We start from the raw sequence: 16,707 nt of genomic DNA on the forward strand, positions 1-16,707 counted from the left end.
TGCATAACAAAAGAAAAACACGAGAAAACTAAAAGAAAACCATTCATGGCTGTCCTAAAAACTTCAGGTCTTCTAATCTCCTCTTCAGGGACAAATATTTCTTCAAAAAGAATCAATGCTGCTATTTCTCTCCCAAAACTTCCTAAAATCCGTTTCCCACTTCCCAGAAATTTGGTTAAGGAAATGATCTTAAAAGGTTCCATCTCAAAAGCCATCCCAGCGGAAAAGAATGCCACCACCACAACAATAGATGAATCTTTCATCAATTCCACTGCTACTGAAATTTCCCAGCTTTATGCCATCTTAGAGATTGTTGCTGATAGAGCAGAGATGCATAGAAACCTTGGTGAGCAACGGGACAATTGGAACAAACTTCTTTTGAACTCTATTAACATGATCACTCTCACCGCTACTACCATGGTTGGCGTTGCAGCAACAAGTGGTGCAGGTGTTCCTCTTTTGGCTTTGAAGCTGTCCTCGACTCTTTTGTTCTCTGCAGCTACTCTGATGTTGCTTATCATGAACAATATCCAGCCCTCACAGCTTGCAGAAGAGCAACGTAATGCCACAAAATTGTTTGGACAGCTTCATAGCCAAATACAAATTACAATTGCTCTTCATGATCCAACAGAGTTGGACGTGAAGGATGCAATGGACAAAGTATTGGCTCTTGACAAAGCTTACCCACTTCCTTTGCTTGGGAAAATGATTGAGAAGTTTCCTGCAAAATTTGAGCCAGCCGTTTGGTGGCCCAAAACTAAAAACTTCCAAAGAAATAGCAAAAGACCTGGAAAGAATGGATGGAGTGAGGAGCTTGAAATGGAGATGAGGGAAGTTACTGAAGTGATAAAAGGAAAAGATACAGAAGATTATATGAGGTTAGGAAACTTGGCATTGAAGATAAACAAGATTTTAGCCATCTCAGGTCCATTGCTAACTGGCATTGCAGCCGCTGGGTCGGCATTTGTGGGTAACGGTTCTTGGGCAGCAATAGTTGCAGTGGCTGCGGGTGCATTAGCTTCCACAGTTGATACATTTGAGCATGCTGGCCAAGTTGGTATGGTGGTTGAAATGTACAGAAACTGCGCTGGATTCTTCTCACTTATGGAGGAATCAATTGAGTGTTCACTAGAAGAAACAGATTTTGATAGAAGAGAAGATGGAGAAATGTTTGAAATAAAGATGGCTTTACAGCTCGGAAGAAGCTTATCAGAGCTTAGAAATCTTGCCCAAAAATCTTCTTCTTCACGTATGGATGGAGCCGAAGTAGATGAATTCGCTAGCAAACTCTTTTGATATCTAGAATGCTTTTTTGTTCATATATTTTCTCATCTTATTCGTTTATTCTTTTTTTTCTGATTTGTATATCATGAAATGAACTCAACACTTAAGAATCTGTTTATTCTCTGCTTAATTAATTCTTGGTAATAATTAATTTTATATACATTGCTCACCATTTTGTTATTTAAAATTAGTTTAATAAGTGTAACAGAACGTTTTGTTTATAAAAAACGACGTCTCAAAAATTATTTGAATCAATTTAGTACAAACTGTTTCGATAATTATTTTTTATTTGTAATACTAATAATATGTATTATTAGGAAAGATTATTTTTTATTTGTAATATTAATAATATATATTATTAGGAAAGATCGATAAAACTTAATACATTTACAAAATATCATATGGGTAATATAATATTAACATTAAAATAATATTAAAATTTTTAGTATTTTTATTATATATTTCTCTTTAAGAACAGTTAGGAGTGGGACAATTATGCATATAAAGAAATTATAATATGATTTTAATATTATTAAATTAAAAATTTATTAGTCTGAACCTCGCAAATAATGCTTTCAAATCCATCAAGGGGAGATTTGAATTTCATGTTAAAAAGAGAAATTAAACCTATTTTGTACTCATCGCAATTAAATAATGAAAAATAAATATATCCTTGAGTTATAATAAAAAATAAAAAAATAGTTATTATATATAGTTAATCGAAAGGTATTATTATTAATAATTTTGACGGCAATTAAATCTTGCAATTTCAAAAATAATTGTCATAGTTTTATATGGGCTTAGACTAGAAAATTTCTAATTTGCTACACTTGAATCCATAGGGCTGCCATGAGACCACTTCCACCAAAAATATTGGAAGGGAAATAGCTATGAAGTGGGAGAGGACAGGTAACTCAAAGTCAACAGGCAATTAGATAATCACAAGATGAAGTTATTTTACAATGTCATCCACGGGCACCCAATTGCCCGATCTCTGTTGAGAGAGTATTCAACTTGAAAATTATGAACATGGAAAGAGTCCAGTCAATTCAATTGGGCAGTCCATATTTTCAACGCCCAAGACTGTTTCTCTTCAGTTCCGTTCCTCTACTATCCCTTAATATAAATAGCTTCTATGGCGTCTCTCCATTTTCATTCATCATCTTCTTCACCCACAACAATATCAAACAAAAACAAACCAAACACAAAACTAAGAAACCCCATATTATTCATCATATGGCTTCCCTGCAAGCTTCAGGTCTCATCTCCTCCTCAAGAGTGTGTTCATCAAAAAGAATAAATGCTGCAATTTCTGTCCCTAAGCTTCCAAGAATCCGTTTCCCAGTTCCAAAAACGACATCGACAAACTTGGTTGAGGATCTGATTTTGAGAAATGGGTTCACAAACACGATCCCGGTAGAAAAAAGTGTAACTCTTCCCAGAATAGATAAGGAAACTTTTGTCAGTTCCTCAACATCTAAAGCAACAACCAAGCTTTACGCAATCCTTGAGGCTGTAGCTGATAGAGTGGAGATGCACAAGAATGTGGGAGAGCAACGTGACAATTGGAACAAACTTCTATTAAACTCCATTAACATGATCACTCTCACAGCTACAACTATGGCTGGTGTTGCAGCAGCTGGTGGGGAAGGATCTCCTCTTTTAGCATTAAACGTAGGGTCAACACTCTTGTTTATTGCAGCTACAGGGATGTTGTGTATAATGAACAAAATCCAGCCCTCACAGCTAGCAGAAGAGCAACGTAATGCTACGAAATTGTTTAGGCAGCTTCAAAGCCAAATACAAACTACACTTGCTCTTTATGATCCTACTGAATTGGACGTGAAGGATGCAATGGACAAAGTATTGGCTCTTGACAAAGCTTACCCACTTCCTTTGCTAGGGAAAATGATTGAGAAATTTCCTGCAAAATTTGAGCCAGCCGTTTGGTGGCCCAAAACTAAAAACTTCCAAAGAAATAGCAAAAGATCTGGAAAGAATGGATGGAGTGAGGAGCTTAAAGTGGAGATGAGGGAAGTTATTGAAGTGATAAAAGGAAAAGATACAGAAGATTATATGAGGTTAGGAAACTTGGCATTGAAGATAAACAAGGTTTTAGCCATCTCAGGTCCATTGCTCACAGGCATTGCAGCTGCTGGGTCTGCATTTGTGGGCAACAGTTCTTGGGCAGCAATAGTTGCAGTGGCTGCAGGTGCATTAGCTACCACAGTTAACACATTTGAGCATGCTGGTCAAGTTGGTATGGTGGTTGAAATGTACAGAAACTGCGCTGGATTCTTCTCACTTTTGGACGAATCAATTGAGTCCACACTAGAAGAAGCAGATTTTGATAGAAGAGAAGATGGAGAAATATTTGAAATGAAGGTGGCTTTACAACTTGGAAGAAGCACGTCAGAGCTTAGAGATCTAGCCCAAAAATCCTCTTATTTTAATATAGAAGGAACCAGCATAGATGAATTTGCTAGCAAGCTTTTCTGAGTATTAGAATTGCTTCTTTTTTTTTTTTTTTTGTACAAAAATACTAATCCTGATTGGTACATTCTTTTTCCTAGACAAATTCTTTTTGTATATCATGTGGAGATAAAATGTAATTGATATCAGCATACAAATTTTCTAATTCTACTTCTTTCCTAGAAAAAGTATATACATCACCCATTACATTACTTGTAGGATTTTTCAAATTGCAAATGAATAATATATATATATATATATATATATATATATATATATATATATATATATATATATATATATATATATATATATGTATATATTAAAAAAAATTACTATTATCAATTTTAATATTTTATTCTCATCAATTAAATTTATTTTTTTAAATATATATTCATTTAATTAATTCATAAAATATTATTTATTTTATTATTATAAAAAAAAAAATTTATTAATTGACTCATTAATTTTAAAAAATACTTTAAAATATCCTTAAAATTTTAAAAGATTTACTAATTAGACATTTTATTAATTTTAGTCATTATATATTTTACTATTTAATTTTTATAATATAAAAATACTCGTTACTTAATTATTTCCTTTTATAAAAATGTCTACTAATTATTCTATATTTAGAGTATTTAAGATTTTTTTATAAAAGAAAAATTTACTGTACAACCTATATAAAAAAATTCATTAATTCATCCTTTAATTTTGAAATATACAAATAAAATATGTCTGATCTATTAAAAAATATATTAAATAGTTCTTTCATTAATTTATTCGTCAAGTATTTTATTAGTTAATTTTTGTAATTTGAGAAAATTCATTAGTTGATTTTCAATTTTGTAAAAATATATATTAATCTGTCTGTTTATATGTAAATTTTAAAAAAAAATTTAATAATATTTAATATTTCAAATTGATGGAGGATGATGTAGTATACTTTTAAAATCTTAGAAATCGTTTTAATGTGTTTTTGAATGCGCTGCGTCCAAATTTTGAATCTTGGATTGGGCATTGTATATTTGTTCTGTACTTTGGACCATCCTATATTTTATAATCCTTTGCCCCTATGGGTTTTAATGTAAATAATGTTGCAGTTAAAAAAAGAAAAAAGAACCATTAGAGTTAATTCAAAATAATGGAAAATATTATTGGATAAATTAATGAAATGCATTATTTTCTTGAAGAAAATTAATTTATAAGCTACTTAATTAAGAATCGAAAAGTATTATTAATTAGTCTGATAGCAATTAAATTTAAAAATTTTAAAAATAGTTATTATGATTTATATGGGATTAGACTAGAAATATTCTAATTTACTACAGTTTAATCAATAGGGCTGCCGAGAGAACTCCACCAAAAATATTGGAAGAGAAAGAGCTGAGGAGTGGAAGACATATAGGCTGAAAATTTGTTCAGTAAAATATTTTTTTATAAAATCAGTTAATGTAAAATAATTTTCAAAAAAAAAAAGTAAGTTATTTGAATTTTTGAGATTTTTATTAAAATTACTAAACTTTGTATGTATAAGTTTTATTAACACTTTCTATTTAATTATTTTTTTAAGAAAATAATTTTTTTATACAATATTTTTTTAACTGTAAATTATTTTCTGTCAAACAAGGAATTCTATTTTACATATAAAACATATGTATTTTCTTTTTACTAAACATATTCTGATCAATTACGATATTCTTATTATCTTTTGGCCAATCTCTTTATGCACTCATTTTTTGAGAATTTTTTGAAGTTTGAATTTATTCATTTGAAATAAGTTATTTTATTATTAAAACTCTATTTATTTTTAAAAAATTATTTTCATATTTTCTGAGATTTAGATACTAAAAAATTAGTTAATATAAAATATTTTTTAATAAAAAAAATTGTTTTAAAAAAATTGACTTTTGAATTTTATTAAGACATTCAAAGATAAATTTGTTAATATATTTTATTTTTTAAATTTATATTAAATAATAAAAATAAATTATTTTATTAAAAAATATTTTTCAAGACATTTTTTTAAAAATATTTCTAAAATACAACCTATTTTCTTGCAAACAAACAGAACATTATTTTAAAAATAACCGGGTATAATTATTAAGTTTTACAATGTCATCCGCGGTCACCCAATTGCCCGATATCTCTTGGAGAGAATTTTGAACTTGAAAATTATGAATGAGGAACGAGTCCAGTCAACGCAATCGGGCAGTCCATATTTTCAACGCCCATGACTGCTTCTCTTCAGTTATCTTCTTTACTATCCCTTAATATAAATAGCTTCTATGGCGTCTCTCCATTTTCATTCAATTCATCATCTTCTTCACCCACAATAACATCAAAGAAACAAACCAAGCGGAAAATTAAAGAAAGCCCTATATTATTCATCATATGGCTTCCCTGCAAGCTTCAGGTCTCATCTCCTCCTCAAGAGTATGTTCATCAAAAAGAATAAATGCTGCAATTTCTGTCCCTAAGCTTCCAAGAATCCGTTTCCCAGTTCCAAAAACACAATCAACTAACTTGGTTGAGGATCTGATTTTGAGAAATGGGTTCACAAACACGATCTCAATAGAAAAAAGCGTGACTCTTCCCAGAATCGATGAGGAACCTTTTGTCAATTCCTCAACATCTAAAGCAACAGCCAAGCTTTACGCAATCCTCGAGGCTGTAGCTGATAGAGTGGAGATGCACAAGAATGTCGGAGAGCAACGTGACAATTGGAACAAACTTCTTTTGAACTCCATTAACATGATCACACTCACCGCTACAACTATGGCTGGTGTTGCAGCAACTGGTGAGGAAGGAGTTCCTCTTTTGGCATTGAAGCTAGGGTCAACCCTCTTGTTTATTGCAGCTACAGGGATGTTATTTATCATGAACAAAATCCAGCCTTCACAGCTTGCAGAAGAGCAACGTAATGCTACGAAATTGTTTAGGCAGCTTCAAAGCCAAATACAAACTACACTTGCTCTTTATGATCCTACTGAATTGGACGTGAAGGATGCATTGGAAAAAGTATTGGCTCTTGACAAAGCTTATCCACTTCCTTTGCTTGGGAAAATGATTGAGAAGTTTCCTGCAAAATTTGAGCCAGCCGTTTGGTGGCCCAACACTAAAAACTTCCAAAGAAATAGCAAAAGATCTGGAAATAATGGATGGAGTGAGGGGCTTGAACAGGAGATGAGGGAAGTTATTGAAGTGATAAAAGGAAAAGATACAGAAGATTATATGAGGTTAGGAAACTTGGTATTGAAGATAAACAAGGTTTTAGCCATCTCAGGTCCATTGCTCACAGGCATTGCAGCTGCTGGGTCTGCATTTGTGGGTAACAGTCCTTGGGCAGCGATAGTTGCAGTGGCTGCAGGTGCATTAGCTACCACAGTTAATACGTTTGAGCATGCTGTTCAAGTGGGTATGGTGGTTGAAATGTACAGAAACTGCGCTGGATTCTTGTCACTTTTGGACGAATCAATTGAGTCCACACTAGAAGAAGCAGATTTTGATAGAAGAGAAGATGGAGAAATATTTGAAATGATGGTGGCTTTACAACTTGGAAGAAGCACGTCAGAGCTTAGAGATCTAGCCCAAAAATCCTCTTATTCTAGCATAGAAGGAACCACCATAGATGAATTTGCTAGCAAGCTTTTCTGAGTATTAGAATTGCTCTTTTTTTTTTTTTGGTACAAAATACTAATCCTGATTGGTTCATTCTTTTTTCTAGACAAATTCTTTTTGTATATCATGTGGAGATAAAATGTAATTGAAATCAGCATACAAATTTTCTAATTCTACTTCTTTCCTAGAAAAAGTATGTAAGGTGCTTTTTTTCTAATCCTACAAGTAATGTAAGATTTTTCAAATTGCAAATGAATAATATATATATATATATATTAAAAAAATTACTATTATAATCACAGCAGGTTTTATACAAATTAAAATTAAATTTCCTCAAATGCTCACTATTTTTCTAATTATAATTATAATTTTAACAGTGTCAAAACTCTAATCATTAATGAAAGTGACCTTCTTTTATTAATTAGATTATTCTTAATTAGATTATTCTTAATATAATAGTGGGTAATCCAACATCAATCCACAATAATAATAAATTATGCAATGTATCATATTTATGAATTTTAATATAAAACAACATAATTATATATATATATATATATGGTATTCGTGATACATGAATATACTTAAAATATTTAATTTTTTTAAAATAATAGTTTAGTTTAGTTTAATTTTATTCAATGCAAACTTAATTCTGAAACAGTTATTTTATTGTCGGTCTCTACGATTTTTTAAATTCGATCCTACATAAATAGATTTAAATGAGAGACCAAATATAACTTTTACGACTCTTAAAATTATCTCAAGAAATCCCTAAAAGTATATAATAAAACATATAGAAAATGAGCTGAAAATGGCTAGATAGAGAACTTTTAGCGGTAGATTCGGCAATCTAAAGGGCAACCTTCACATGAATGTTCAGCGACCGAACCTGATTTCAGCGACCGAATTTGAGTTTTTTTGCAATATAGAATCTAAATCTAACTCAGCCAATAGCTCTCAAAATACAACCAAACTCACATGGAACAGTTCAAAATACAAAAAGCCATTTAAAACTAATCTAAACTTTAACATGCATTTTATAAAACCATCAAAATAAAGAAACTCATTCAACCCTCAAGTTTTTAAAATTAATTCTCAATGAAAATACTTAAAATAATTTATAAACTTCTCAAAACCGAAAGAAAAATAAGATTTTAACTCATTTCTTCGAAGAAGGCACACTCACAGCAAGAAAAATTTTGGGGAGGAAAAAGAGATGAGCTCAGAAGAGTCTGATAGCCAAAAACCTTGAACCAAGCTTGATTTTTCAAACTAGTTAAAAATTTATGAAAAAAATACTTAAAGGAAGAATCTATGAAGAAAAGGGGTAGTAGACTCACCTATGCTTGAAATGGAAAAAATATTTCTCCTTTTTGAGTCGAGATCTTTTTGTAAGTAGATCTGCCAATCAACGTTTGATCGATGGCCAAACTTGAAAAGTTCGGTAGCCGAACATTATTTTTTTAACGCATTTTAAAATATTTAAAATTTATTTTATAAAAAATATATTTACCCAGTTTTCGATTCTAAAATTTTAGATTCTAAAAGAAATTCAGTCGAAAATTTAAAATTCCGACACCAAAATTTTTTGGGTATTATTAATAATGCAGCTCATTTTTAATAATATTTTATTATCATAGCTAAATACAATAGAAAATAAATACATCCATCCTTCTGGTAGCTTAAAAAAAAGAGTAAAAATTTAATTAAGAATCAAAGGTATTATTTATTTATTTATTTATCTTTAGAGTGTTGTAGTTATTTATTTTGACAGTTTTACAATTTTAGAGATAGTTATAATGATTTATATGGAGTTAGACAAGAAATATTCCAATTTGCGACAGTTTAATCAATAGGGCTGCCGTGAAGTGAGACCACCTCCACCAAAAATGTTGGAAGGGAAAGAACTATGAAGTGGGAGAGGTACATGTAGTCATGTAGACTCCATTTATTTTGAAAAAAAAAATATTTTAATAATTTTTTTTATACATTTGAAAATCTTTAAAACATCAATTATTCAAAAATATTTTTGCATTAAAGGAAAACTTCTAAACAATTTTGAAAATCTTATTCATATTGCTAATATAAATTTTATTAACATTTTTATTTAATTTTTTTTAAGAAAAATATTGTTTACGTATAAATTATTCTACATGAAAAAAACAGAGCTGAATTTATTGAGTTTAATTTCTCTGCGGTCAAGATTAAAAAAGCAATGAGATAATCACAAGTTGAAATTGTTTTAATATTTATTTTAAAATTGCTGGCTATAATAAGTTATAAGTTTTACAATGTCATCCATAGGCACCCAATTGCCGATGAGAGCTTGGGAGAATTATTTTGAACTTGAAAATTATGAATGAGGAAGGAGTCCAGTCGACTCAATTCAGCGGTCCATATTTTCAACGCCACGACTGTTTCTCTTCAGTTCTGTTCCTCTACTAGCCCTTATTATAAATAGCTTCATCGGCATCTCTCCATTTTCATCTTCTTCACCTACAACAACATCAAAGAAACAAACCAAGCAGAAAATTAAAGAAAGCCCTATATTATTCATCATATGGCTTCCCTGCAAGCTTCAGGTCTCATCTCCTCCTCAAGAGTATGTTCATCAAAAAGAATAAATGCTGCAATTTCTGTCCCTAAGCTTCCAAGTATCCGTTTCCCAGTTCCAAAAACACCATCAACTAACTTGGTTGAGGATCTGATTTTGAGAAATGGGTTCGCAAACACGATCCCGGTAGAAAAAAGCGTGACTCTTCCCAGAATCGATGAGGAACCTTTTGTCAATTCCTCAACATCTAAAGCAACAGCCAAGCTTTACGCGATCCTCGAGGCTGTAGCTGATAGAGTGGAGATGCACAAGAATATAGGAGAGCAACGTGACAATTGGAACAAACTTCTTTTGAACTCCATTAACATGATCACACTCACCGCCACAACTATGGCTGGTGTTGCAGCAACTGGTGGGGAAGGATCTCCTTTTTTAGCATTAAACGTAGGATCAACACTCTTGTTTATTGCAGCTACAGGGATGTTATTTATCATGAACAAAATCCAGCCTTCACAGCTAGCAGAAGAGCAACGTAATGCTACAAAATTGTTCAGGCAGCTTCAAAGCCAAATACAAACTACACTTGCTCTTTATGATCCTACTGAATTGGACGTGAAGGATGCAATGGACAAAGTATTGGCTCTTGACAAAGCTTACCCACTTCCTTTGCTTGGGAAAATGGTTGAGAAGTTTCCTGCAAAATTTGAGCCAGCCGTTTGGTGGCCCAAAACTAAAAACTTCCAAAGAAATAGCAAAAGATCTGGAAAGAATGGATGGAGTAAGGGGCTTGAAGTGGAGATGAGGGAAGTTATTGAAGTGATAAAAGGAAAAGATACAGAAGATTATATGAGGTTAGGAAACTTGGTATTGAAGATAAACAAGGTTTTAGCCATCTCAGGTCCATTGCTCACAGGCATTGCAGCTGCTGGGTCTACATTTGTGGGTAACAGTTCTTGGGCAGCAATAGTTGCAGTGGCTGCAGGTGCATTAGCTACCACAGTTAATACGTTTGAGCATGCTGGTCAAGTTGGTATGGTGGTTGAAATGTACAGAAACTGCGCTGGATTCTTTTCACTTTTGGAGGAATCAATTGAGTCTTCACTAGAAGAAGCAGATTTTGATAGAAGAGAAGATGGGGAAACATTTGAAATGAAGGTGGCTTTACAGCTTGGAAGAAGCGTATCAGAACTTAGCAGTCTAGCCCAAAAATCTTCTTCTTCACGTATAGAAGGAACCAAAGTAGATGAATTCGGTAGCAAACTCTTTTGATATTTAGAATTCTTTTTTTGTCCATATTTCTAATCTCACTAATTCATTCTTTTTTGTGATTAATTCTTTTAATTTGTGTATCATCTGACTGAAGGAAATGAATTCAATACTTAAGAATCTGTTTATTCTTCATTCCCAAAAGAGATGAGGCGTTTCTTGTTTATTTTTAGCTTAGGTGTTGCTCAAAATTAATTTTTCTACGTTGTTCACTATTTTATTATTTAAGGTTCTCTTTTATAATTGTCATTCATGTGTGATCACCGACTCATAATGAAAAAATATTCTTAGGCAAATTAATGAAATAGATAATTTATTGAAAGAAAAAAATTAAGTTATTAAAAGAATTAATAACTTTCTAATTTTAAAAATAAAAATCACTATATATATTTTCACGAAGTTTATAAAATGACAAGAATCACACAAATAATGCGTATTCGCAAATCACTTGCAATAATTACAATTAATCTTTTTTTTAATTTCAAAAATATTACAATTAATCTTTTTACTGGTGATTCTGTCACATATTTAAATATACATTAATAAATATAAATATTATAATTTGGTTCAAATATTTTCAGGGCCATATTTATTGGATTTATTATATAATATCATTTAATATTTTTTAATACTTACTCCAACGTTATGCTATTATATTCAGTAAGCTAATCATTAATTTGATATTTAATTAATTAATTAATTAATTTAATAGTAAAAATTTTTTTTACAGTAAATAACATGGCAATTTAAACTTAATCTCATGTATTTTTTATTATCATTTATATGTTAATAAATTTGAAGAAATATTATAAAATTAAAATATCAAACATAACACAAAAATATTGGCAAAATTAAAATCTAATAAATTTGTTATCCTAACCACCTTCTCCCATAATTGATGTTAGGTGCCTGCAAATCCAAAAATTAAAACCTAATAACGGAATCCTTCTCGAATATCCAACCACAAGTACACCCATCCCCTTTTTCTTTCCTATGCCGCTCCAACAAAACCCTACAGCCATCTACACCGCCACCTCACCTTTCTCTCAATAGATTTAGCCACCGTGCTCAACCAAATCCACCATTCATCTTCTATATTCTCAATTGCAACTTCAATCGCTGCCATGCAATTTCAAGTTTCGGCATCTAATTCTAAAATCAGGCCTATTTCCAAAAGATCTATCTATCCATCGCAATTCTAAAGTCAGCTTGATTTCTAAATAAACCACTCCAATAGATCCATACAAACCCTCCGACCCAACGCATTTTCCCACCATACTCGTACAAAAATGAAGAAGTTCAACAGGTTTGTAAAGATTCATTTATCAAATTAACTCCATAATGCATGCATGCAAGCCTTCCCTTTTTTTTTTTATTCTTTTTGTTGTTTAATAGCGCAATTGCTCCTCCATTACAGCCGGCCAATCGAAATTGACACAGAAAATTCTAAATCCAAAGACATTAAGAAAGGAGACAGGGAAATTGATCTACAAATTGGAGATGGCACTGATGAACCTGAAATTACAGGAAATCAAGCTTCAAGATAGCAACGACGTTTCTCGTCTACCCCACCCGTCATCCATTTGCTTAAGGTATAAAAGTGTCTATGATTTCGTTGATGGCTTCTCTCTTGAAAGATTTGAAAATGGAAATTTTCTTCACTCTTTTCACCCTCTTTTTCTCTCTCTTTGATCCATAATAAGACAATGCAGCAACGACAGTGAAAAGAGGTAGACTCGTAGAGGTAGAATGACATCATTTTGTAAAGGTACGATGCAATAAAGAGCAACTCTTTGGAACAACATCAAAAAGCAAAACAATGAAGGAATAAAGATAAAAGAAACTTACAGCAAAGGTAACAGAGAGCAAACACTACTTTTAATTCTTCCTGTTCACAGACTGTTCAATTGGAGTGGAGAGCTGAGTTTTAATATATATATATACTGAATTATATATTTTTATAATTAATATTTTTTTTGAAGATATGATAACTCAAACTCAAATTATATAACATATAATTAGAGAGGGAAATGGGAGTTTATTAGCAATGAAAAATATCAATTTTATCGTCTATCCCGTTAAAATAATCTCATACAAATAAAAATATATATATATGTATTTTCTTTTTACTAAATATATTCTGATCCAAACACAATATTATAATAAGAATAATAAGAAATCTTTCAATCAATTTCTTTGCCCCCTCATTCTCTGAGAATTAGAAAAAAATTTTCAAGTTTGAATTTGTTCATTTGAAATAAGTTATTTTATTATTAAAACTCTATTTATTTTTACAAAATTATTTTCATATTTTCTGATATTTAGATACTAAAAAAATTAGTTAATATAAAATATTTTTTAATAAAAAAAATTAAATTATTTTTTAAAAAACAATTTTTAAATTTTATTAAGACGTTTAAATATTAATTTATTAATGTATTTTATTGTTTAAATTTAAATCAAATAATAAAAATAAATTATTTTATTAAAAAATAATTTCATGATATTTTTTAAAATATTTTTAAAATTAAACCTATTTTCTTGCAAACAAACAGAACATTATTTTAAAAATAACCGGGTCAAACCCAATTGCCCGATCTCTCTTGGACAGAATTTTGAACTTGAAAATTATGAATAAGGAACGAGTCCAGTCAACGCAATCGGGCAGTTCATATTTTCAACGCCCATGACTGCTTCTCCTCAGTTATGTTCCTTACTATCCCCTAATATAAATAGCTTCTATGGCGTCTCCCCATTTTCATTCAATTCATCATCTTCTTCACCCACAAGAAACAAACCAAGCAGAAAATTAAAGAAAGCCCTATATTATTCATCATATGGCTTCCCTGCAAGCTTCAGGTCTCATCTCCTCCTCAAGAGTATGTTCATCAAAAAAAATAAATGCTGCAATTTCTGTCCCCAAGCTTCCAAGAATCCGTTTCCCAGATCCAAAAACACCATCAAATAACTTGGTTGAGGAACTGATTTTGAGAAATGGGTTCACAAACACGATCCCGGTAGAAAAAAGTGTAACTCTTCCCAGAATAGATAAGGAAACTTTTGTCAGTTCCTCAACATCTAAAGCAACAACCAAGCTTTACGCAATCCTTGAGGCTGTAGCTGATAGAGTGGAGATGCACAAGAATGTGGGAGAGCAACGTGACAATTGGAACAAACTTCTATTAAACTCCATTAACATGATCACTCTCACAGCTACAACTATGGCTGGTGTTGCAGCAGCTGGTGGGGAAGGATCTCCTCTTTTAGCATTAAACGTAGGGTCAACACTCTTGTTTATTGCAGCTACAGGGATGTTGTGTATAATGAACAAAATCCAGCCCTCACAGCTAGCAGAAGAGCAACGTAATGCTACGAAATTGTTTAGGCAGCTTCAAAGCCAAATACAAACTACACTTGCTCTTTATGATCCTACTGAATTGGACGTGAAGGATGCAATGGACAAAGTATTGGCTCTTGACAAAGCTTATCCACTTCCTTTGCTTGGGAAAATGATTGAGAAGTTTCCTGCAAAATTTGAGCCAGCCGTTTGGTGGCCCAACACTAAAAACTTCCAAAGAAATAGCAAAAGATCTGGAAATAATGGATGGAGTGAGGGGCTTGAAGTGGAGATGAGGGAAGTTATTGAAGTGATAAAAGGAAAAGATACAGAAGATTATATGAGGTTAGGAAACTTGGTATTGAAGATAAACAAGGTTTTAGCCATCTCAGGTCCATTGCTCACAGGCATTGCAGCTGCTGGGTCTGCATTTGTGGGTAACAGTCCTTGGGCAGCGATAGTTGCAGTGGCTGCAGGTGCATTAGCTACCACAGTTAATACGTTTGAGCATGCTGTTCAAGTGGGTATGGTGGTTGAAATATACAGAAACTGCGCTGGATTCTTCTCACTTTTGGACGAATCAATTGAGTCCACACTAGAAGAAGCAGATTTTGATAGAAGAGAAGATGGAGAAATATTTGAAATGAAGGTGGCTTTACAACTTGGAAGGAGCACGTCAGAGCTTAGAGATCTAGCCCAAAAATCCTCTTATTCTAGTATAGAAGGAACCACCATAGATGAATTTGCTAGCAAGCTTTTCTGAGTATTAGAATTGCTCTTTTTTTTTTTTTGTACAAAAATACTAATCCTGATTGGTTCATTCTTTTTTCTAGACAAATTCTTTTTGTTTATCATGTGGAGATAAAATGTAATTGAAATCAGCATACAAATTTTCTAATTCTACTTCTTTCCGAGAAAAAAGCATATACATATATACAATCACCCATTACATATATAACTTGTAGGATTTTTCAAATTGCAAATGAATAATATATATATATTTTTAAAAATACTTTTAAGGTTATATAATTATAGCAGTTTTTATATAATTTGAATATTAGATGTCATGGTAACTAGCCATAATTAGTCTAATTATAATTTTAACAATGTCAAACTCTAATCGTTAATGAAAGGCATCTTCTTTTGTTAAGCAGATTAACCTTAATATGATATTAAGGTTATGGCTGGGGGTGCAGTTAGAGAATTGAGGAAGTTTGGATGAAGTTGCAGCTTGTGATTTCAAATTTTTTTCACAAGAAATATAAGATACTAGTCTGGATTGGTTGGCTGCCTTTCTCTTATTTGAAGATATTTGACTTTTCTTTGATGAGAACAGTTCAAAGTTCAAACTCGGAGATGGATGGAATTGGTCCAATTCTTGGGTTTTTTGTATAAGGCCCATCAACCTGAATGTCCTCACTATGCGTTTCATTGGGCAATTATCCAAAACTAAATTCAGCAAGACGAAAAATTATACAATGAAGTGGTTATTTACTTATTTTTAATTGATATAGAGTGGCAAATTCATAAATATTAAGACTTCAGAAAAATAAATATTGAGATTTATATCAGTTCAATTATTTATTTTAAAAAATATTAAATTAATTTTAAATAATGTACTTCTAAATATTAAGATTTTATATCATTTCAATTATGTATTTAAAAAATATATATTAAATTAGTTTTTTAAACAATGTATTTTTCATTATAAAAAGACTTAAAATTAATTTCATTAAAATAGAAAGCGAAATGGTAAATTTTTTTTTCATTATTATTATTCAATCACCACATTACTATGTTAAACTAAAACTGAAAATTAATTCTAAAAGATATTAAATTAATAGAATAAGCGTAAAACAGAAAAATAAAACCGAATGGATTCATTCAACACAGAGGACTAAGAACAAGAAGAAATCAGAGTTGGACCAGCCTATTTGCACCTCAAAAACCCAGCAACAAATACAATAACCGAACCATCAATAATCTTGGAGAGAAAATAACGAGGTACATTTCTCTCTTCTTTTTATCATTTCTTTGTTTTCCCAATACTCTTCCTATATTGCTCATTTACTCTCTTCTGAATGCAAAATATGATACTTTTAAACAGCTTGATTTTTAATTCTCAAATTAAAGCTAATCCCACTAGTCCTCTTTTGCTCATTTTCAAATTCAG

General features: G+C 31.4%; 5 protein-coding genes across 5 annotated transcripts; all 5 read left to right on the forward strand.

Moving 5' to 3' along the window:
• The first annotated feature begins 45 nt into the window (after positions 1–45).
• Positions 46–1,320, forward strand: LOC110603021 (probable F-box protein At4g22030). Its single transcript, XM_021740664.2, has one exon. It carries the CDS (start codon positions 46–48, stop codon positions 1,294–1,296), a length of 1,251 nt encoding a protein of 416 aa, XP_021596356.1. The 3' UTR covers positions 1,297–1,320.
• Positions 1,321–2,497: 1,177 nt separating this feature from the next.
• LOC110603933 (probable F-box protein At4g22030) lies at positions 2,498–3,783 on the forward strand. The gene has a single exon (XM_021741939.2). It carries the CDS (start codon positions 2,521–2,523, stop codon positions 3,781–3,783), a length of 1,263 nt encoding a protein of 420 aa, XP_021597631.2. The 5' UTR covers positions 2,498–2,520.
• Positions 3,784–5,979: 2,196 nt separating this feature from the next.
• On the forward strand, positions 5,980–7,413 carry LOC110602844 (probable F-box protein At4g22030). Its single transcript, XM_021740427.2, has one exon. The coding sequence runs from the start codon at positions 6,151–6,153 to the stop codon at positions 7,411–7,413; it is 1,263 nt and encodes a 420-aa protein (XP_021596119.1). The 5' UTR covers positions 5,980–6,150.
• A 2,471-nt stretch (positions 7,414–9,884) lies between these two features.
• LOC110602922 (probable F-box protein At4g22030) lies at positions 9,885–11,200 on the forward strand. The gene has a single exon (XM_021740523.2). It carries the CDS (start codon positions 9,938–9,940, stop codon positions 11,198–11,200), a length of 1,263 nt encoding a protein of 420 aa, XP_021596215.1. The 5' UTR covers positions 9,885–9,937.
• Positions 11,201–13,739: 2,539 nt separating this feature from the next.
• Positions 13,740–15,388, forward strand: LOC110604296 (probable F-box protein At4g22030). The gene has a single exon (XM_021742463.2). The coding sequence runs from the start codon at positions 14,035–14,037 to the stop codon at positions 15,295–15,297; it is 1,263 nt and encodes a 420-aa protein (XP_021598155.1). The 5' UTR covers positions 13,740–14,034; the 3' UTR covers positions 15,298–15,388.
• The last annotated feature ends 1,319 nt before the right edge of the window (positions 15,389–16,707 follow it).

The sequence above is a fragment of the Manihot esculenta genome, chromosome 16 (genome assembly GCF_001659605.2).
Source record: "Manihot esculenta cultivar AM560-2 chromosome 16, M.esculenta_v8, whole genome shotgun sequence".
Lineage (NCBI taxonomy): Eukaryota > Viridiplantae > Streptophyta > Magnoliopsida > Malpighiales > Euphorbiaceae > Manihot > Manihot esculenta.

What these genes read in the sequence shown, in the direction of transcription:
- LOC110602922 (XM_021740523.2), top strand. Translation starts at nt 9,938, where the DNA reads ATGGCTTCCCTGCAAGCTTCAGGTCTCATCTCCTCCTCAAGAGTATGT.
- LOC110603933 (XM_021741939.2), top strand. Translation starts at nt 2,521, where the DNA reads ATGGCTTCCCTGCAAGCTTCAGGTCTCATCTCCTCCTCAAGAGTGTGT.
- LOC110603021 (XM_021740664.2), top strand. Translation starts at nt 46, where the DNA reads ATGGCTGTCCTAAAAACTTCAGGTCTTCTAATCTCCTCTTCAGGGACA.
- LOC110602844 (XM_021740427.2), top strand. Translation starts at nt 6,151, where the DNA reads ATGGCTTCCCTGCAAGCTTCAGGTCTCATCTCCTCCTCAAGAGTATGT.
- LOC110604296 (XM_021742463.2), top strand. Translation starts at nt 14,035, where the DNA reads ATGGCTTCCCTGCAAGCTTCAGGTCTCATCTCCTCCTCAAGAGTATGT.